The sequence below is a fragment of the Syngnathus typhle genome, linkage group LG1, assembly GCF_033458585.1.
Source record: "Syngnathus typhle isolate RoL2023-S1 ecotype Sweden linkage group LG1, RoL_Styp_1.0, whole genome shotgun sequence".
Lineage (NCBI taxonomy): Eukaryota > Metazoa > Chordata > Actinopteri > Syngnathiformes > Syngnathidae > Syngnathus > Syngnathus typhle.
Genome location: NC_083738.1, coordinates 7,813,336 through 7,835,432, shown reverse-complemented (window position 1 = coordinate 7,835,432; position 22,097 = coordinate 7,813,336). Strand labels below are relative to the sequence as shown.

The 22,097-nt window shown below is 41.2% G+C and overlaps 1 protein-coding gene across 1 annotated transcript in view; it reads left to right on the top strand.

The window, feature by feature from the left end:
* The window catches only part of tenm1 (teneurin transmembrane protein 1), a 166,236-nt gene extending 145,041 nt beyond the window's left edge, over positions 1-21,195 (top strand). Inside the window, exons 27-37 of the mRNA XM_061286297.1 lie at positions 248-561; positions 2,309-2,481; positions 4,423-4,667; positions 6,255-6,548; positions 8,091-8,335; positions 9,681-9,823; positions 11,642-11,853; positions 12,672-12,973; positions 14,176-14,882; positions 19,195-19,337; positions 19,668-21,195. Of these exons, the coding sequence (XP_061142281.1) occupies positions 248-561; positions 2,309-2,481; positions 4,423-4,667; positions 6,255-6,548; positions 8,091-8,335; positions 9,681-9,823; positions 11,642-11,853; positions 12,672-12,973; positions 14,176-14,882; positions 19,195-19,337; positions 19,668-20,423 (3,534 nt within the window). The 3' untranslated portion in view covers positions 20,424-21,195. The remainder of the gene's footprint in view (positions 1-247; positions 562-2,308; positions 2,482-4,422; positions 4,668-6,254; positions 6,549-8,090; positions 8,336-9,680; positions 9,824-11,641; positions 11,854-12,671; positions 12,974-14,175; positions 14,883-19,194; positions 19,338-19,667) is intronic.
* Positions 21,196-22,097: the final 902 nt, after the last annotated feature.

The window sequence follows — 22,097 nt, the reverse complement described above, 5'->3', positions numbered from 1 at the left end:
ATTATGATTCAGTGCAATTTCATGCCACTACGATAACAATAATGAACATTAACATTTTGCTTCTTTTTAAAGGCAGAAATTTGAAATTGTGAAATTTATGTGAATGTATGTTTATGATTCTTTTTGACTGATTATTTACACCTATCATTGAGTATTTACTTGGAACGGGGTGGTGGCTAGTTCATACATGATAGGATACAGAAATTTGATTGTGACCAAAGTATGTGTGCCCCTTTTTCTTCAACAGAATGGCTCACACCTGTACACTAAGCACCTGATCACCGGCCACTACCTGTACAACTTTTCTTATGGTAGGGATGGCCTGCTATCTACAGTGACAGGTCGTGATGCTCATGCACTCCAGGTGAAGAGAGATGCTCACGGTGTGCCACTCTGGCTGGCGCTACCTGGTGGACAAGTGTACCGGTTGTCTCTTAGTAACAGCGGAACACTGAGGAAGATTTCCGCACAGGGTCATGACATCGCCCACATCATTTACCATGGTAACACCGGTCTCCTAGCAACCAAGAGCGACGAGAACAGTTGGACCACTGTATATGAGTAAGTTCTGCACTCATTGGTTATCATTCAGTTCCCATGCGTACGCATGTACATCTTTTAACCAAGATGCACAACGTATTGAAACAAGTCATCTCTAAAATAAATAAAATAAATAATAATTTTAAGAATGATGAATTAAATCGGCCATTAGGTAAGTTTACTTGTGTCTTAAATACACGCAAAGCATATTTCTCATCACGTTCACCCTCTTGCCATTCAAGTGCATGCATGTACAATGAGAAAAATGTTGCTGCTATGTGTGTCCGCAATTGTCACTCAAAAAGAGAACTGCTCAAGTATGCTGATCACGCACTCACTCGCATTTTCTTTCTTTCATTCCCTTTGACTAAAAATGTCCAAAATGTATTTTGTAATCCCTCCTAGAGATTACACAGACAGTAACATACTTCTTATGTGCGAGTTTATGTAGAAAAATTGAAATGCATTAAAAAAATATATAAAATGTTGACCCAAAAACCAAAAATATTTTTAAAAAGTCTGCTGGTGTGCAAATCCATGAGTGCCAAACTATGAGTATGCGTAGATTTACTGTAAACAAATGTGTGTACTACTGTCGAGTGGCCTGCCAGCAGTCCAGATATGTCTCTCATTGAAAATGTGTGGCACACGAAGCACAAAATATGTAGAAATAGGCGTCTGAGCTGTTGTGGCCAAATGTACTAATTAAACATATTGTTAAAAAAAAAAAAGCTATTAAATGTATTTAGACTGCAGCTAACACATTTTTTATATATGTTTTTTTTCTCAGCAACAGTTGTATCCATTATGCCAACATTGGTGTGTAATTATATTGACGTGACGGTCCAGTTCTGAAGCCAGACTAATCACTCCTGACTGCCGCTTCTGATTTCAATAGTCAACTGTGGACCAACCACTGCGAGTGGCCTCACACAGACTGACAAAAATATCCTATTGAGTTGAGCAAAATAGTGCCGTGAATTGGCAATTATAGCTTTTTAAGTTCCGATATTTATTGGTGGAAATTAGTTTCACCGTTTGTTTACAATATCACCTAATAACTGTGAAGAGCGATTCTGCTTCAAACATCTTACGACATTAAACAACCAGCCATCGGAGGTTTATTTTGGTTTGTTTTGTTTTTGTTGAAGCTTTGTTGAAGCGAACAATTGCAAAACACTCACTAATTCCAACAACTGTGTGCCTTTCATGTAGAACTTCGAAATAAGAAAAAAAAAAAAGACTGTTCTCCTTGTAAGATTAGCCATCAGATAGAGCAGTCCACAGTTTATTATTTAGGCAGTAGGTCAACAAACAATCTCTTCCAATTTGATTTTGTAATGAATGTTTGGGTAAATGTATCAAAGTACAAATATTTAAAACATTTTACTTCCGAAATGTTGAGGTGCAAAAGTTGCCAGAAATATAAATAGCAAAGTCATGTCCAGATACATGTTGTACAATTTGTAATTTGCTTCACAAAAGTAATATGTTTATGTACTTTGTTACCTTATGAGATTGGTGACAGTTTACCTGACAAATTTTCTCTTTATTCAGTTTAAAAGATAAGAGTATGCACACACATCAGACTGAATTATTTACCATCTCACAGCTGGATAATTGCCTGTATAAATCAAAGCTGACACTTGAATGTGTGGAAGTAAGGCGTTATTGTGTGTGCATGTATGCCTGTTCGATTGTCTAACTGGCACAGTCGCATCTGCCTGTGCACGGTTGTCCATCATCGCCTTTGTGTTTATTCTTCCAGTTACAACAACGAAGGCCGCGTGACCAACATCACCCTCCCGACGGGTGATGTGCGCGGTTTCCACGGCAACCTGGATCGCTGGTCGAGGGTTGAGGTCGAAGCATCCAACCGCGAGAACTTTGTCACCAGTACAAACCTGTCTGCCAGTGATACTATCTACACATTCAAACGAGGTATAATTTTGCACTTTGTGCCCCCAGGCTTGTACAAAAATGTTCTTTCCTAACAGGTCAGAAATCACGGAAACGTAAGAAAGGCGAGTAGCAGACAGGAAGCCAAATACAGGGCGACAGATGTAATGTTCCATTTCTTGTATATGGCTGACATATGAAAGCGCATAAAATCAGCCTCACGCATCTGCCCCCATCTTCTTCTACACCAATATGCTGCAAAGGTGTTTATGAGTCATCGGGGGCTCGGCCACACATTCATGGCTCTGTAAGAACGGGAGCCCGTGAAGTTATAAATGATGTTTAAACATTTATGGCTGGCAAATGGCAAGAAAGCGATTTTATTTTTTTCAGCTTTAGATGATATGACCTCTGTTTTTGCTCACTTTTTCTGTCTGCCTATTCTGGGTGCCACAATAGTGAAAGAGGATTTATCCTTCTCTATAAATACGATGTATGAATTTAATAGTTCTTTCACCTTAACATACCGCTTAGGTCAAATTTGACCCGTTTTGACATTTGACAGTCATATAAAAATATCTAAGGGTCAGTCTAACTGCAGATGAGTGGAGTTTTGTTTTTGTAATTTTGCAAGCCTAGTACAGATAATAGAGGGCGTTTGCGCCGTTGTGGGAGAGAACGCAGCGAACTCGCAGCCTATCGAAGCAGCTCTTCTCATAGTGAATTCAGCACAGAGATGGAATGGCATGTACATGCAGGAGATGAGCACACGTAAACTACATTTAAAATTAACTGTAAAATTATCCACTTGCAGTTTATGTAAAGTTGGCCTCTGTGGATGGGCCCTTGGAGACCATCTTCTACCCCTAATGCTGCAAAGTGTGAAGTGTTTGTTTCACTATCATATTTGCAAAGGTTTCTGCGGAAACATTCAGTTGGACTTTGAATAGTCGTGAGGGAATCTCAAATTTGTAATAGAGTAATGTATCCTGAACATAAGAAACAGTTGTCATAAAAAAGTCAAAAGAGATCTGAACCTTCTAAAACAAGAACTGGAATATCCGGACTGCAAACTGCTACTTTTCCCACAGCTTGAAACCTTTGCCTTTAAAATAGATGCAATTAATTTATGCATTTTATGGATAGTCTTTTTGTTTTTTTTCTACTGCTATTTTATTTTAACTACAGTGGAACCCCGGAAGTCAACCCCCTCAGTAATCATTTTTCAGCGCAAAATGTCGGGAAATCTTTGCCTCGGTTCTCAGACAAAGCTTCGGAAACCGAAGACGTTAGTTTGGGTAGTTGGGGACGTTAGTTGTTTTTGTAAACAATAGCTATCCATTCATTCACATTTATTTGCTTTTGGGACATTATTTCCGGGACTTTGGCTCATCTACCATGGGTAAACATGTTTTGTATTTAAATAGTCTTATTTTGGAATGTTTAATTTATTTTGAGCTCATTATTTGTCTTAAACGTCAGACGTGTCAAGCGCCGCAGACGGACCTCGTACGGCTATGCTCCAAGCTTTTGCTCTTTTGTTGATTTTTGTAGTTTTATGGACTGTTCCTTCGGATGGCGACGGCTTTGCTTCGCGACTCTTCTTCTAGAACGAATTAGTTTTGACATCCGGGGTTCTACTTTATCTGTATTTGTTGTACTGACTGGCTTTAACGCCTTTTTTGTTGTTTATTAGCGAATTAGCGGCGTGATCCGGGGTTCTACTGTATCTACATTCGTTGTACTGACTGTGTCTTTAAAGCTCTTTTTTTGTTTATTGAACAACCCATACAAATGTTTTTTCCTTCTCACATTATTGCACATTTCCATTGCGTGCTTGTGTGGTTTGGGTGTGTGCGGCTTCCTGTGTGTGTGTGGGTGTGTGTGTGGGTGTGTGTGCGCGCGTGCGTGTGGGTGTGTGTGTCTGTCTGTCTTTCCATACACATGTACGTGTGTGTGTCATGCCCATATATGGACACCTAGACCATGCACAGAGTTCTTACAAAGTCAACGCCGACGGCTCGTTCTTTGTGTCGCTGGCCAGCGGGATGGAGCTGTCACTGAGCACAGAGCCTTTCCTGCCTGGAGGTGTTGGGGGTGGAGTCAGCCCAATCGCCAGCCGCTGTAACATCAGCCTACCTGGTGACCACGCCCCCAGTCTAATTGAATGGAGGCAGAGGAAGGAGCAGAGCAAGACTAACTACAGCACATATGAACGCAGACTGAAGGTAAAATACTAAATCACCATAGTAGCAAAACCTTTCTGTGCGGGTTTTGTCAACATAAGCCATACATACAATTAGGCACAAGCTTTTATAAAATAACATTTAGTGTATACCGTATTTTCCGGACTATAAGGCGGACCTAAAAACCTAAAATTTTCGTGCGCCTTATAGTCCGGTGCGCCTTATATATGGACCAAATTCCTAAATTTAAACTGGCTCGAAGCATTGTGTCATGAAATCAATCATAAGTGGCCCGCTTAGAACTATGAATCACGAATCAAAAAGACTATGGATCATTATTTTGTGACTATAAAGTAATTTGTTGCGTCTGAAATTAAAATTAAAAAAAATAAAATGGAGAATGATTTGATTTGGATTAAAAATCTGACATGATGCATTAATGGTGCGCTTTATATAAGAACAAAGTTTTAAAATGGGTCATTCATCGAAGGTGCGCCTTATAGTCCGGTGCGCCTTATATTTCGGAAAATACGGTAATTTAAATATGTAATTTCGGATTTCATTGAAGTCTTACAAAGCCAAGCTTATCACAGCCATTTTATCCTACCACCGTTTTAGGGGACAAAGTACAGTATTTTTCGACTGTTGCAAATGTGAAAAGACATGCTGTAAAATGTTTTTTTCCCCAAACTCAATACAGTTTGTGACATCCTTCAGTCAAGATATCTCAAGGATTAATATAACAGCACACCTTGCAACAGTTTTACTGAAATTAGCCTGTTTTAAGGGGATGGCCCTATCTCGCGTTTGACGTCCCATTAGCAAACCCCCCCACCCCCACCCCCCCCGGAAGAGAAGCGAACGTGCAGCGTTTGACGTCCCATTACCACAACCCCCCCCCCCCCCCCCAAGAATAGAATCAAAAAAAAAATATTGGCCCCCGGGCCCCTTCACGTTACTAAATCTGGCCCTCCTTGCAAAAAGTTTGGACACCCCTGTTCTATACGCACCATATACTCAAAGAGACAAGTATTTTGAGAAAAAAAAACGTTTTGTTCTGAGCGATTATTGTACTGAAGAGGATTAAGGCCAGTGAAGGATAAAAATAATTCGGATTTTAAAGTGAGAATTCTGAGAAGAAAATGTCAGAATCCTCTCACAGGATTCTGACTTCTGCATGTTTATTTGTCAGCATTCTTGTTTTTTCTTTACTGGCCCTAATCCTCTTCCGTATTATTGCCCACACGTATGAAGTATACTTCTTTAAATGAGTCACAAACTGTCAGAAACCGTTATGCTGACAAATACCACAATGACACCTCACTTCTTCAGTCTCACGGTCATCGCATGACTGAAACAGAATAATAGTTTTGGAATAAAATTACCCTTCAAGCATAACAATTGATTAGAATATTTCATTTCCACACGGTTTACTGTAAATGTCATTTTACTCATTTATGTAAAATCATGAAAGTTATAACACAGATTTATATATCCTAGTGTCTTGTGACCTTTGGTTTTTGATTATACAGCAGTTAAATTAAAATGTTGCCTAATTATTGTATTTTATTCTATTCACTTTGGCTGTCTTCCCTCCAGCTTATCCTCTTTGGCGACTTTTCTTCTCAGGCACATAACAGGAACTTGCTGTCCATAGACTTCGATCAGAGCACAAGAGTGGGGAAGATTTATGATGACCACAGAAAGTTCACCCTACATATCCAGTATGATATCCTCGGCCGGCCTGTGGTCTGGTCTCCCAGTAGCAAATACACTGAAGTGAATGTCAGCTACTCTGGAGGTGGACTCTTGTCAGCCATCCATCGTGGAGAATGGTTTGAACGTCTGAAGTACGAGAACGACAAGGTGGTGTCCAGAGCCTGGGTCAATGGAAAGATATGGAGCTACTCATACATAGACAGGGTAAGACCTGAGTCTTGGATTTCATAAACGCATTAGATTATCCTCAGCTATTTTCATTACCTGAAAACACATTTTGATGATGAGAGTTGCAAAGTTTGTCATCATGCATTTTGACATTTCGAATTTAACTCAAGAATACACAAAAGTGCTGGAGTAAAAGTGCACAAAAACCTTTGGGGTGTTATATTTCATAACACCACAGTGTCAAGGCATTGAACTTTAGGTTTTATTGGTTATAAAAGAGAAAGAATGTCGATTGAGGCAGGTTTACTGTACGGCTAATTGACTTGAAATGTGTGTGGTGCATGAGACTGACTAATTGGCAATCAGGACATCACAGTGAATACCAGCATGTCCATTTGTGACAAGTGTGGCAAATTAACGTTTAATTTCCGTCCCTAAAAGAGAGAGTGAGTTTGGGAATTTAGAGTTACAATCTTTATTGTACACTGTTATAAAATTCTTCTACCATGAGAAAAAAACACTGGGAAAATGGCCTGAGTTTTGGTTTATTTATTTTTGTTTTACTTTATTGTTGGAATAAGCCCTAACCCTAACCTCTTAAGTACAAATATAGCAAAAATTAAAAGTCTACACCCCTTGTTCAAATGACAGGTTTTAAATTGCATAGTAAATAATTTCAACACTTAACATGAAATATGAGGCGGGATATAATATGTATATAATACGTATATGTTGTGTTCAGAATTAACCGATCACATTTAGACTCATTAAATGGCAATCGTCAGAAGCCTGCCCTCATTCAAAGTATTTCTATTTTGGCTTTTCCTGGCATTTTTAAATCACATCCTCACAGCACAGACCTTGGTCAAAATAAAACAGATGAAAGAGCTTCCAAGCATTAGAGGGATATTATTTTTAAAAAGAATTTCCAAGGAGCAAAGTAAACGTAGTCCAGGAATAAGTGGAGACTAAATGGCACATCAGTCATGTTTCCAAGAACTGGACATCCTTCCAAACTTTATGAAAAGACAAGAAGAAAATTGGTCAGGGAGGCTGCCAAGAGACCAACAGCAACATTAATGGAGTAGTAGACGTTTATGGTGGTACTGAAGTACTGGCTATATAGTACATTTGACAGAAATGACCAGTCTTCTTCATATGACTGTGCCATATGTCCTACAAAGAAGAAAACATTTGAAATGTGAGAGAACTGTGTTATGATGCTGACTCCCGTCTGCTGAGTCTGAATCTGAGTCTGAATGTGACTGTCTAATTCTATACACAGCTACAGCTTGAGTTATATTGCACACTTCTGCAACTGCATTGTCTCAGTTGTTTATATTTTTGATTCCCCTCTCTAAAAGACTTTTGCCAACAACAGAGGAAAATGTCATAATTTGTGTTGACCTCGTTTATTAGAGAAAAAACAATACCTTTAAATGTTATGTAGACTTGCACATCCATGTCCAATCCTAATCCCAATCAGTGCTGCTATTAAAACTAAAAGATCATTTTAAAAAAAGCAGTCCAGTCCTATTGGAGAGTGACTCTCACAATTGCCTTCTTGTGTTCTTGCAGTTGGTCATGCTACTTCTGCACAGCCAACGGAGATACGTCTTTGAATACGATCAGACAGACAGACTGATAGCGGTCACGATGCCCAGCATGGCCAAACACAACCTGCACTCCCTGCTGTCCATTGGTTACTACAGGAATATGTACACTCCTCCTGACAGCCTCGCGTCCTTCCTGCAAGACTACACCCTGGATGGGAGGCTGCTCAGGACTCAGTACCTGGGGACGGGACGCAGTGTCATCTACCGGTACTTACCGTAATGCATCTTAGATATGAGCTCACATGACACCAGGTTGTGTTAGGTGCCATTTCCCATACACAAAACAGATTAAAGAGCTTTAATGTGCCAAAGGTTTGATCCACAAAACAGTCGACACACTCTCACGTCATCTACAATTTGCATCGACATCGAAGTCAGACGTCCTGATAAATTACAGTGATTAGACAGATCGCGAGACTGATTAAAGTGCTGCTTTGTCATCATCATCGTCATCAGCAGCAGCCACCACTGATCTAATTTTAATGATATAACTAGAGGACTGATTGTAGTAGTGTTCTGGCATTTAACTTTTTCATGATACTTATTCGCTTGAAACGGACAGTTTCGTAAAACGATCACTATTTCCAAGATTTGAAAGGCCATAACTTCCAAAGACCTGATTTTCCCTTTTTTTGTTTCAAAAACATCAATAGATTCATTCAATTTGCTCCATAATCTTAACTCTTGAGAGGTATTTGTAACACCAATCATTTGCTGAAGCAAATACACATTTTGGAGAAAATGAAGGCCCTCTGGAATGCAAAACATTTTGAGTCGACTAGGAAGATTTAACTGAAAGTTCAAAGAAGAATTGTCCATGTGGAGCTAAGCCAAACACCTAATTGATTTATGAATTATTAAAAAGGTATTTCCCCACTAGTTTATGTGTCTTTCTTGTGTCTATGAAATGAACAAGATGAGTGTTAACTGCGGACTTTCAGATTTAATGTGAAAGTATTTACATCCAAACAGGTTTACCTGATTTAATTACAAAATATGCATTTTGTAAACTGCATATACAAAATATAACAGTTTGTGTATATGGCTCCCAGTTTTATGACCTGACGGGGCCATGCTAGGTGTATGCTATCATCCCATGTCCTCTAGTTAAGCAAAGTTTCTGTAATAATCACATCTCAGTTACAGACACAACGACTTCCAGCCAGTTTTGATTCAAAGTATCCGTTCTATGTATGAGAACCTTGAAATAGAGATGAGACTTGTTAGCGGATGCATTTGAAGGTGACACTAACGTCATTATGGAATCAAATGAATAAGCCTACGAGGCAGGCTACACTATGCATGTCTAGTCGTCAAGTGTGATGCACAGCCGCTATCTTAATGTCGCACTAATGAGTAAAAACAAGGAACCGTTTGTGTGAACTGAATGAACAGAATGCCAAACCAAATGGTGTGGTGGTTTTCAAAAGAACGTTCCACCTCTAATGTCCCAAGAACTTAATGCAATATAATTAACATTTTGCTACACATGATTAGTTTGTAATGCAAAGTATATTTCAAATGACTATTGTCTTACATTCTGTTTTTCAAGGTATACGCCAGCAGCGCGTCTGTCTGAGGTGACATATGATTCAACCCTGGTGACCTTCACTTATGATGAGGCCTCGGGCAGCGTCAAAACCATCCATCTCACCCACAACGGCTTTATAAGCTCTATACGATACCGGCAGACAGGTACACCTGCACTTAAAGCAACACTCAGCCCCACTTTAAAATATTTACGATGCGCATACATCTTTGGAGTCACAAACCATCTGCAATGTGACGTGACTGTGGTATCAAAAGTTTAGAGGGGAAAAGAACAATTGTGTAAAAAGTGTGAAGAAAGGGCGGAGCTTCACCCCAACATAGAGCCGGCTGGAATCCAGTCAGACAGGAATGCTCATAAGAGATTATTCAGAGACATAAGAGTTGGCGAAATAAATGTGGCAAATTTGTACTTACTGTATACTTCCTATGTGACAAATTATTTGTCTGATAGAATACTGCACTTGTTTATATTAATATTCCGTTTTTTCAATTATCGTGACATCATACATGCTGTGAACACAAGATTAGAATTTTAACATCCAGAACAGCAACATCTATGATCCTGGCATCCTCATGCTCATTGTTGGAGAATTCAATCTTATGCCCCTGTCTTATCTGTAAATGGTTTCCCACAGCATGTGGTCGGTCTGTCTAACAAGGAGGTTATAAAACTCTGTACATCCTATATGCTGAATGTCAAAGTATGTTTGAATGAAAAGATAATATGTAAATTATTATTATTATTATTGTGATCACTGTGTTTTATGTACAGCTTTTTGTTGGATCTACGGCTGCTCTTAAAGTGCACTAGAAATTGATTTGAGTTGAGTGAATTGTGGGCTACTTACAACCATATTTGACTGAAAGGAAGAAGAAGAAAAAACCTTCAAACAGCCCAAATGGAAATAATCGCTCAAATTGTGGAACTACAATTGATAAACTCAGCGCTAGGTCTCTGTGAAATTTTAAGCAAGATCATTTTTTCACATATCACAGTGGGTGCATGACAGAATAATCAATCACCCTGCGCCGTTCCACTCTTATATTATTGTTTCAACACTATAAGAAAATCATTACAAACGGATTTGGGGGGTTCTAGTTTTCTGCTCTTGCCAGACTGTCTCCTCTCTCATCGTAGGACATTCAATTTGATCCTTTTTTACCCTAAATGTGTAGGTTTTGATGATTGACGTAAAACACTTACCGTTGTTTTTATTTATTATTCACATGTTGCTGTACTTGACACAAAAACCACAAGATAAACCGGGTGTCACCAGTGGGCAAGGCAGTGCGTGTTTGCAGGTGCATCCGTGGGTTTGTGTGGTTTATCACTTTGCTCTCACTGTGAAAAGGCTTTGGCCTTCCTTTAAACTGGGATATGTATGTGTTAGAAGAAAAACTGAGCAAAAAGGGAGTGGAAAGATGACAGTTTTAAAAGCAAGAGGACCATACTATGAGTCCCCAAAAAGCCCACTACTCACTCTGGATAAATCTGCCATTTCCCCACTTCAATATTATATGGAAAATAGAAATAGAGGTAATGATGATCCAGCTCTCTGCACTCTGCTAAACTAGGCCCTTAGTCATTTTAAGTCCAATCAGAGTCATCTAAATGGTGCCCTAATGCCGCTTCATTAACGGGCTTCCTTTTTTTTCCCCCCAATGGAGAACGAGTGGTAGTCATTTACAAGACATTAGACCAACAATGTTGAAGTTGATGTTCTGACATTAAGGCGCACATTGGCCCATCACGGCGATTGTCTTTAGACTTCATTATCTGTCTGTATTAAAGGTCAGCACTGGAAATGCCAGCAAGGTGCGCGGGTTGTTACAAAATAATGGATTGCGCTGAGCACGTCGCCGTTTATGATGTTGAACTCTCGTCGTCAATTGAATTGATTAAGTAGACTCAGCTGGTTGCTTGTGGGTATTTTGTTAATGCCTGTGATTTTCTGCGGTTAGGTCCACTGACCAGCCGGCAGATCTTCCGCTTCAGTGAAGAGGGATTGGTCAACGCGAGGTTTGACTACAGTTATAATAACTTTCGAGTGACCAGCATGCAGGCAGTCATCAATGAGACTCCCCTGCCGATTGATCTGTACCGCTACGTTGACGTATCTGGGCGGGTGGAGCAGTTTGGCAAATTCAGTGTCATCTTTTATGACCTTAACCAGGTAAGTGATGTTGAAGTTACATGTACGTATACACAAAATATTGTCTTCATTTATAATTTGGCCCTTTGTAGTTTTGATTGCTGAAATCATGTCACCGTTTTTTATTAGGATTTCTTGTCAAAAGGAGAACGTTCCAAAGGATTTTGGGTAAAACAGTTACCATAGAGGTATCCAATGAATCAACATCTGTTTTAATAATTGCGTAATCATTTTGAGCCGTTGTGTGACTTCAAATTGTCCAAACCCTCTGATTTCAGCCTCTCAACAGTAATTATTCCCTGATTTCTGTACTCCTTTGTGAAAGCAGATTGATTATCTTTTATGTTTAACCAAAATAAGTCATTTGCAAACATGTACTTTTACTATGGAAGACAATGGCCAAATCGGTAACAGAATCAGTTTAACGAGGTTGGTTGAGTATGTTGATGTTTTTAAGTTGTTTTTATCAGCAAACAATATCAAATAAACAACAGAGAGTACATAATGAACAATAATCTCGGGGAAAATGGCTTCGCAATACACTTTCATGCAAAATAATGTTTTATGCATATTCATTTATTCATTGAAACAATTGATAGAACAATCGATTCTAAAAGTATTTAACAGTGATAGCCCCAGTTCACACATATGTCCTTTTACAAACCGGTTCATTTTTTGGGGTTTATCCATTGTGTTTTGTGTCTTTGCAATATTATGCAGTAGGATCTTTTACGGTGACAATTTAGTGTCGTTGAAAAGTTTTCCATCCATCCTCTCTCTTGCTTATTTTATCAGCTACAGTGACTATGGCTGGTTAACATGTTGCTGATGTTGCCTAGGTGATCACTACACATCTGATGAAGCACACCAAGGTGTTTAACTCATACGGCCAAGTGGTGGAGGTCCAATACGAGATTCTCAAATCCATCGCCTACTGGATGACCATCCAGTATGACTCTGCGGGACGTACAACCACCTGTGACATTAGGGTGGGCGTGGACAGCAACGTGACACGATACACTTATGAGTATGATGCAGACAGCCAACTGCAAAGTGCTGCTGTCAATGAACGACCTCAGTGGCGCTACAGCTATGACCTGAACGGGAATATCAACCTGCTTAGTCATGGCACCAGTGCAAGGTACGCCTGTATTTGTGGTGCTTTTTAGACACACTCGTTTCAGGTTAACCATGATAAAGCATCTCCACAAACCTTTACTGTTAGTGACACTGTGTCACTAAATTATTAGAATGTTCAAACTTACCATGCATCGGAAAAAATAAAATGTGGTAATCGGGGTTTGCTTTTGTCAGGGTTGACTTGTGACCTTTCTTTCCCCACAGAACAACAATAATTCCACCACAGTGTGTTTGTGCATGCAAGCTTATGCATGCATGCACAGACACACGTTATCTGTGCATGTGGTTAAGCTTGCATATGCGTGTCAGAAAAGATGGTCTGTAATGCCTATAAGTGAATACTGTGAATTGCCAAAGGTGTGAATGTTGGTGTGAGAACCTTTGCTCTGCTTTGCTACTGTCTGTGATCATACATTACATGACCTCTCCACACCCAGAACAGGATTAAAAGTTAAAGTCCCAATGATTGTCACACACACATCTGGGTGTGGTGAAATTTGTCCTCTACATTTAACTCATCCCCATGTGATTTTGATCCATCTCCTGGGGGAGAGGGGCGCAGTGAGCAGCAACAGTGCCGCGCTCGGGAATCATTTGGTGATCTAACCCCCCAATTCCAACCCTTAATGCAGAGTGCCAAGCAGGGAGGCAATGGGTCCCGTTTTTATAGTCTTTGGTATGACCTGGCCGGGGTTTGAACTCACAACTTTCCAGTCTCAGGGCGGACACTCTACCACTAGGCCACTGAGCTGGGCAGTAGCCATCAAAGTGATGTTTTAAAACCGTTAATTTAACAATGAATAAGGGCTATTTTCTCAAGTGTATGGCAAAGACCTAAACCTTTCAATTCTAGCAGACAGATTACGTCACGAGCTGTTCAGCAGTCTCATGAATTTTGACATTCATGCTTCCAGCAGGTCAATTTTGCAGCTAACTATTACAACCTGGATAAACTCGCAGTGTTTTTATGGTTACATTTACATCTAACCTTTCCTCAGGCACTAGCATGATATTGGTAGTTGTTTAGCAGGTTTACTGCTACCCTCAGGATGATTTATTCTGCTATTTAAAAAAATCTTCATGGCCTCATGTTGCATCTGCAACTACTAGGCAATTAAAATCACTATTTTCAGAATTGTCACATTTTACAGACACATTGTTTTAATTTAACGTAAGCCTGTTGTCTGGTGTGCTTGGCTCCAGGTTGGTTCCGCTGCGTTATGACCAGCGAGACCGCATCACTCATCTCGGTGAGATACAGTACAGTGTGGATGAAGACGGATTCCTTCGTCAGAGAGCCAGCGACCTGTTTGACTACAACTCTAATGGGCTCCTGATGCGGGTCTTCAACCGAGCATCCAAGAACTCCGTGTGGTACCGATACGACGGACTGGGCCGGCGTGTGGCCACCATGACGAACCAGGGCGAGCAGCTGCAGTTCTTTTACGCAGATCTTTCACACCCCACCAGGGTTAGCCACTTGTACAACCACAGCAGCAGCTTGATCACGTCGCTGTACTACGACCTGCAGGGTCACCTCATCGCCATGGAGTTGAGTAGTGGAGAGGAGTACTACGTCGCATGTGACAGTGTAGGGACACCAAGGGCCGTTTTCTCAAGCAAGGGCCGACTGGTCAAGGAGATCCTCTACACCCCCTACGGAGAAGTCTATCAGGACACTAACCCTGACTTTCAGCTCATCATCGGATTTCACGGAGGCTTGTATGATCCTCTCACACGGCTGGTCCACCTGGGAAGGCGGGATTATGACACTCTAGCTGGTCGCTGGACTTCACCCAACCATGAGCTATGGGCGGAGCTGAGCAAAGAGCCAAAACCTTTTAACTTGTACACCTTCAAAAATAACTGTCCTGTGGGGAGAGTGGAGGAGGTGACGCAGTTTACAACAGGTGAGCTACTCACTCTAGTATGTTGTGGATGATGTGAACCACTCAAACCGATTCAACGTTGCAGCACAATGGTCAAGCTTTGTGGATACATGACTCGAAATGACAAATCTGTTAGACTGCGAGTAGGCACTGCATTATTTTACTCCGCTTACTGTATTTGTCTGTTCTCCAACTGTTGCTCACCAAAGGAACCAATTTCACTTAAATTTTAATTATGAATCTTACAGCACATCACCAAACTAAAATGTCACACATAACATGAATATGGAACTAATGGTGATCACATTTCATTTACTAACAAATTGACTCACTCAGTGTGAGATTTATTTAATTGAACAAAAACGCGCAGCTGATATACTCGCGGGAAGCCACGACTTATTTTGTCCGAATATAAAATATGAATGGCAGTAGGTGGATGCACAGGTTTATTGTACCTTTTTTCATCTAGGGTTCGACCATTTGTTGTGCCTTTCACCAAATAAATAAAGATTTATTTTAATTCATAATAATTCTTTTGGAATAAGTTAAGTGGAACTGAATGATGGCCCCCATGATGATCTGCGATGTCACCCTGCTTGGGAATCACTGGTCTCCTGGGCTGCCCTCAATCTCCTCTCTAATATGTCTCCTTATAGTACCGTAATTTTCGGACTATAAATCGCTCCGGAGTATATAAGTCGCACCAGCCATAAAATGCCCCAAAAAACATATATAAGTCGCTCCGGAGTATAAGTCGCATTTTGGGGGGCAATTTATTCGACAAAATCCAACACCAAGAACAGACATGAACGAGCAACAAGAGGCTAAACGATACGGTATGCTAACGTGACAAACACAAACGAGGAGCTGAGAACGGGCCTGACGTAACATTCAGTTATTTAAAAAACTATTACATAAATAACACGTTTATAAAACCATCTGTGGCACTCCAATTCATTAAATCCATCGATCGTCCTTTGTCAACAATGCCGTGTGCCGCGCCGCAGTTCAAATTATTCCACAGGCCCATACAACGATATATAAACTATATTTTAAATAACTATCCCATAAACAACAATATTATCAAACCATTTGTGTCACTCCAAATCATTAAGTCCATCGATCAAATTTCTCGTCCTTTATGTCATCCTGGTGACAGAGGACATGTCCAGAGGATATGGAGCTTTAAAGTGTTAATTACTTTATTTGATTTTTTTCTCTCTATTTTCCATGTTTTGAATATGTTCAAGATAAAGATATCAAAGCATGTAAAGTCATCAACTATACTAAAAATAACATGTGAAGTGGTCAACTATACTTGTAAGTAAGTCATGTGTTAATGATCAAGTAAGAATTTGTGAAGAAAAAAAAAACATATATAAGTTGTTCCTGAGTATAAGTCGCCCCCCCCCCCACCCAAACTATGAAAAAAAAAACGCGACTTATAGTCCGAAAATTACGATAAATAAAGAAAACCAATTTTACTCGTTCCCACTAATGCATAGTACCGTTTTTTTCCGTGTATAGTGCGCAAAATTTTACTAATTTATTGTCCTAAAATCCGGGGTGCGCATTATACATGGGTACAAAAAAAAAAAAAAAAAAAAAAAAAATTTTTTTTAAATTTTTTTTTTTTTTTTTTAAGTCCCAATGATCGTCACACACGCAGGGAGGCAATGGGTCCCATTTTTATAGTCTTTGGTATGGTCTTAACTAGGCTGGATGTAATTTTTTTTGTTGGCGTTGATTTCTCCGACTGCCCATAAACGCACCACCGCGCTTCGTGCGCGCACGGGACAGCAAACGAGCAGGTGGTCGAGCAAGCGTCTGATACGAGAGCATTGCGGTCGCATGGAGCGTGTTTGAAGTGAACAGCAGAGAAGAAAGGCAAAGTGTTGTGAAATAAAATGCACAGAACGGATGCGCAAGACACGTCAGCTATATAAAGAGCGAGAGTTGTTTTCTTCCTATTAGTTTCAATTCACAGTTTAATTAGCAGTTTCAATCAGCAAATAACAAAATGCGTATTACAGGTAATATTTTATTTCACAACACTTTGCCTTGTTCCTTTGGTCTCTGCTGTTCATCCTAAAACACAAAGGCGCTCTTTAAGCAATGCGACAGTGAGCGCCCGGCGCGCTGCACCAAATTAAGCTCCCTGCGCAGTGCGCACTGAGGTCCACTTAAATTTTAGAAAGTACATCAGGACTTTAAAAATATCTTCTAAATTTCAGCGACGGCTCTGTCACAATAATCGACCAGCAGTTGGGCGGTCGGCGGCGCGCTACGATTGAGCGTTCTCTCGCACGCTCTCTCTCTCGCTCTCGCACACACGCAAACCGGATATCATACGGAGGCCGCCATTACAGATGCGCAGAACGGATGAGCAAGACACGTCAGCTATATAAAGAGCGAGAGTTCAGTTCTCTACCTAAATCCGTATTACAGGTAATATTTTATTTCACAACACTTTGACTTGTTCCTTTCTTCTCTGCTGTTCACTTCAAACACGCTCCATGCGCACGGAGCGCGGTGGTGCGTTTACGGGCAGTCGGAGAAATCAACGCCAACAAAAAAAATTACATCCAGCCTAGTTAAGACCATACCAAAGACTATAAAAATGGGACCCATTGCCTCCCTGCGTGTGTGACGATCATTGGGACTTAAAAAAAAAAAAAAAAAAAAAAAAAATTAAATTTTTTTTAAAAAAAAATTCATAAAAATTGGGTGCGTATTATACATGGGTACAAGCTTTTTTCCAGCATCAGCATGCCATTTTTAGGGGTGCGTACTATACATGGGGGCGCACTATACACGGAAAAAAACGGTATTTATATTCGTGGAAAACTGCCCCAAACCAAAGGCAGAATGTCTCAGTTGATTTCCCAACCTGAAGGTTGTGGGTTTTATCCTCAGCCTTTGTGACTGTGTTAAAATGTCCTTGAGCAAGATATACACTAGTGCTGAAAGCTCCGTTGCTCCTGATGCTGCACCAACAGTAGTGAATGAGGACAGTACAGTACATGCTATAGAAGTGGAGGTACATTTACTATTTGAAAGTCCAATGGGAAAAACAGTTAATCAAAAAATCGCATGGCGTGCAAGAGTTGTTTGATGGCTTACAGATAAGCGTACTGCACTCTTATGTTAGCAGGTTTTTAAACATATGCTTTTACATATCCGTCCCGCCTACAATTCAGAATATATTCATCCAACCCGTGCTGCAAAGCACTGTACTGCTTGGAGAGACATGTAAGAAGTGCCATATGACAACTATAACACAATAGGTAGAGATGTTGCGCTCACTCGCCCACTCTCCGTCTCTCACATATACACAGACACACACACGAGCTCATACGCAAATGCACATAGAAAGCATCTGCCATTGAGAATGAGATGACACAGGTGAGGCAATGTGTCAGACAGAGAAGATGGAATAGACTGAAGAACACGACGGCAAGAAACAAGACAGCCTCTGATCATCCTGTTTTTCTGTTTTGTTTTGTATTTTCTCTTTTTTTTTTTAACACAAGCTTTAATGCTTTGTGTCTTTTGTCTGTCAAGAGCACACTGTTTCCCAGAGGGGTGAAACAAAAGACAAGGAAATAGAATTACAGCGTGTCAGACCGAATGTAGGCTGTTGGTCAGGTCGTCTGTCTTTCACGACAATGAAACATGAAGTTAAACCATCATGATCTTCTGCAATTCTATTGTTTATTAAAAAGAGAGAATGTGTTTGTCATAAAGAGTTAACCGAGTCTCTTCTGCATGTTATGCGCAGTCGTGGCTATGTACGTAGGTTACTCATCCCCCCCCCCAAAAAAAAATCTTAAATAGCAATTACAGAAGACTTGTATAGTGCCCCAAACGATTAAAAAAAAGCCAGACATTCAATTATATGAAAACATATTAGTATATTGAAAACGTATTCATTATTAGTATAATCAGCAGACAAATTGCTGCCATTGTATTTCCTCTCCTATGTCCACCGTATATGTGAAGCGTGCATGTGAATTTTGTGAGTGAAAGTGACGCAAATGAGCATTCAATTCAACTGTTGAGCAGTCAGAGCTAGGCGGAGCCGCGACGCCTTTGTTTACTCGCGCTTGGCCTTTCACGCTTTCTTATTAAAAAGGGAGACAAATTGCTAGCTAGTTAGTACAATGCAAGTGGATTGGATCTCAAATCGGTCTAAAGAAAACCCTGGGTTCTGCCGTTGTCCAGTGTACGGCAAGGGATCCGGTAGGGTAAAGTGTCATTGGTGTATATGTTTTCATACACACATCCGCCTGTATTTTAATCCTGTTTGTTTGATTTCTGTATTTCTGTGCAGACATTGGCAGCTGGTTGCAGCTATTTGGCTTCCAGCTTCATAACGTTGTTCCAGGTTTCCCAAAGCCCGAGATCAGCCCCATGGAACAAACATATGAACTGATGAAGACTCAAACCAAGACACAAGACTGGGACTCGAGCAAGGTCAATACCCCACTTCTGTACTATTTGTTGAATCCAAGCAGACATATTTAAATTGGCATTGTTTGATCAAAAATCCAAATTGTTTTGTCTTTACCTGGAAAACTGTTCAGTACTTTTAATGACAAATGGTCCTAAATTGACCCGTACCCACTCCAGTCCATGGAAAACTGCATTGGCTTCCAAATTGTTATGCATGTGGGATTTAAGTTTAATATTTGAATACAACAAACAGTAAAAACAGTAAAAGTCCAGAAATATGCAAATCTGTAGATGCCGAACCGTGAGTATACGGGGGTCGACTGTAATAATAATTGTGCTTCTTCTGTTCAGGTGGTTTTGGGAATCCAGTGTGAGCTCCGCAGGCAGCTGAGACGTTTCATCTCTTTGGAGCGTTTACCTCTCGTCTCAGCACCAGTTGGCTCAACCTGCCACCGACCAACACGACCTCCTCCCTTCGGCTCTCGGCCCTTTCTTCTCGGGCCCAGCATCCGCTTTGCCGTCTCCCGTGGTCGCGTGAGCGCTGAAGTCATCGGCGTGGCCAGTGAGGACAGTCGGCGAGTGGCTGCCATTTTGAACGGTGCCGTCCATCTGGACGGGCTGAGCTTCACAGTGCACGGCTGTGACACCCACCACTTCCTCCAGTCCCGGCCTATCGAGGAAGACCTAGCTTTGGGCTTAGGGGTCGGTGGGCGCGTCCTAGAGAGCGGAGTCAACGTGAGCGTTTCGCAAATGAGTGCCTCTGTCAACGGCAGGACTCGTCGGTTTGCCGACATCACTCTCCAGCAGGGGGCGCTGTGCTTGTGCATCCGTTATGGTGGCAATGAAGATGAGGAGAGAGCGAGGGTGAGGGAAGAGGCTAGGCGGAGAGCGGTGGAGGGGGCGTGGTACCATGAGAGGAAACGGGTGGAGTTAGGTGATGCAGGCGGACGAACGTGGAGCGACGTGGAGAAGCAGCAGCTGCTATCTGCAGGACGCGTGCAGGGTTACGACGGCTACTACTCCCTGCCTATAGAGCAGCAGCCAGAGCTGTCCGATTGCCCCTACAACATCCACTTCATGACTCTCAGCGAGGTGGGAGGCAGGTAACACTCAAGCGGTTCTCCCACCCCAGCCCACCAAAGACTGCCTGTTTCTACTCAACTCTGATTTGTTCTACCCTTTCTACACTGTATCCCAAAAAAAGATGACGTCATCAAAAAAGAACAAGAAGAGAGATTAGGGGAAAGTATTTCCAAAATGCCTTTAACTGTGACAGAATGATGGTATTTTATTATTATTGTCTGGTTTCTAACAGTGGCACAAGCAAGTGTGGTTTGGTTGTGGCTTTGCTTTTTGTATCCCTGCTAGCCTGCGAGTTAACTGACTCTTCTGCTGTTCTGAACGCTCTTCTTCACTTTGTTCTAATTCACCCAAGATGAAGACTTCTATGGTTGCCAGTGAATTATCTCCTTCATGACTCAAATCAAGAGCTCTCTAGTTGCCAATTACTCCAGATATACTCCCGTTTACATAACGTGTAAGAGAGGCCTTGTCGACTCTGATACTTCCCTAAGAGAGGAGCAAATCGATGGTGGCTTGCTGCCTCTGCTGTGCTCCAACAGTAGTTTATATGAGTGTGTATACTTCAATCAAGAATGTAAATAGCCAGTGCTTTCACACTGAGGGAAAAAAAAGTGCTCAACTGGAAGTTCTGTTGTTCATAAGTGTCAGTATTGTTAATCAATAGAAAGAGCAGTTACATTTTTGCAAAGAATTATACATGGCTATAGTAAATATTCTCGCTGAAGAAAAAAAATCTGATTTTATGGAGTTCCAATGCTGATTAAAGTTATTATATGTGAGTAATCCCAGTACGCCATGGGATGGTGTTCTGGCTCATCATTTGTCTCTGGAGCTTTTATGTGTATCCCGACTTGCCTCCCTCGCACAACATTTGTCGTGCCCTCTTTGTTCTCATCACGGGGACATTGTTGCTCTCAAATCTGTGCTGTCATTATCGCCCATCCTTATGGCTCAAACTGAGCCTTGCACGAGAAACCTGCATCTGTCACGGGCAACGAAGAAGAACCAAGAGGAGGAAAGAGAAAGCCACTGTGACCGGGAGGAAGAAATGTGACAGCTGAGGCTCAATGAGTGGGTGGCGAGTGCAGAAGGGGCAGGGCCTTGGAGTTGGCTACAGCGTACTCTACAGCTTGTCTCGTCTCATTAGGAAATGCCAATCAGAGTACATTTGAACCACTTCCAAAAAAAAAAAAAAAGTTTATGCAAGATTTTTTTTCTTTTAAGCTCGCCTTCACTAATCCACCTCCTCTTCCATCTGCCTCCCCCCAGCCACATGCCTCCCCTCCCTGCGTCATTCCACCATCTGCCCACCATTAATTGTTTGTGTTTCTCTGGTGGGCTGAGGATGACAGAGCCTCACACTGCATATGTTGTGACTGCAAGCAGGTGATACACATTCCCGACAAGCTCATCGAGATGAGCCTTCCGTTCTGTTCTTAAACCATAATTATGCTTCGTTAGATACTGTCCAGCTCGTCTCGCTGCTAAAAACAGGGAAAGTCCGGTTGCTAGGAGACCACTGTCCCGGCTGAATGGATGCTCACTCCTCTCTTCCTCTGTCTCACGCTCACACTTTTTTTTCCATCTAGCATAGACAGCATTGTCAATCGCAAAAATGACAGAAGCACACACCCTCCCCATCGTACTCCCTTCGCGAAGATCAGCTCTTCAATATGTCAAATTAAATTTTGTTCCATA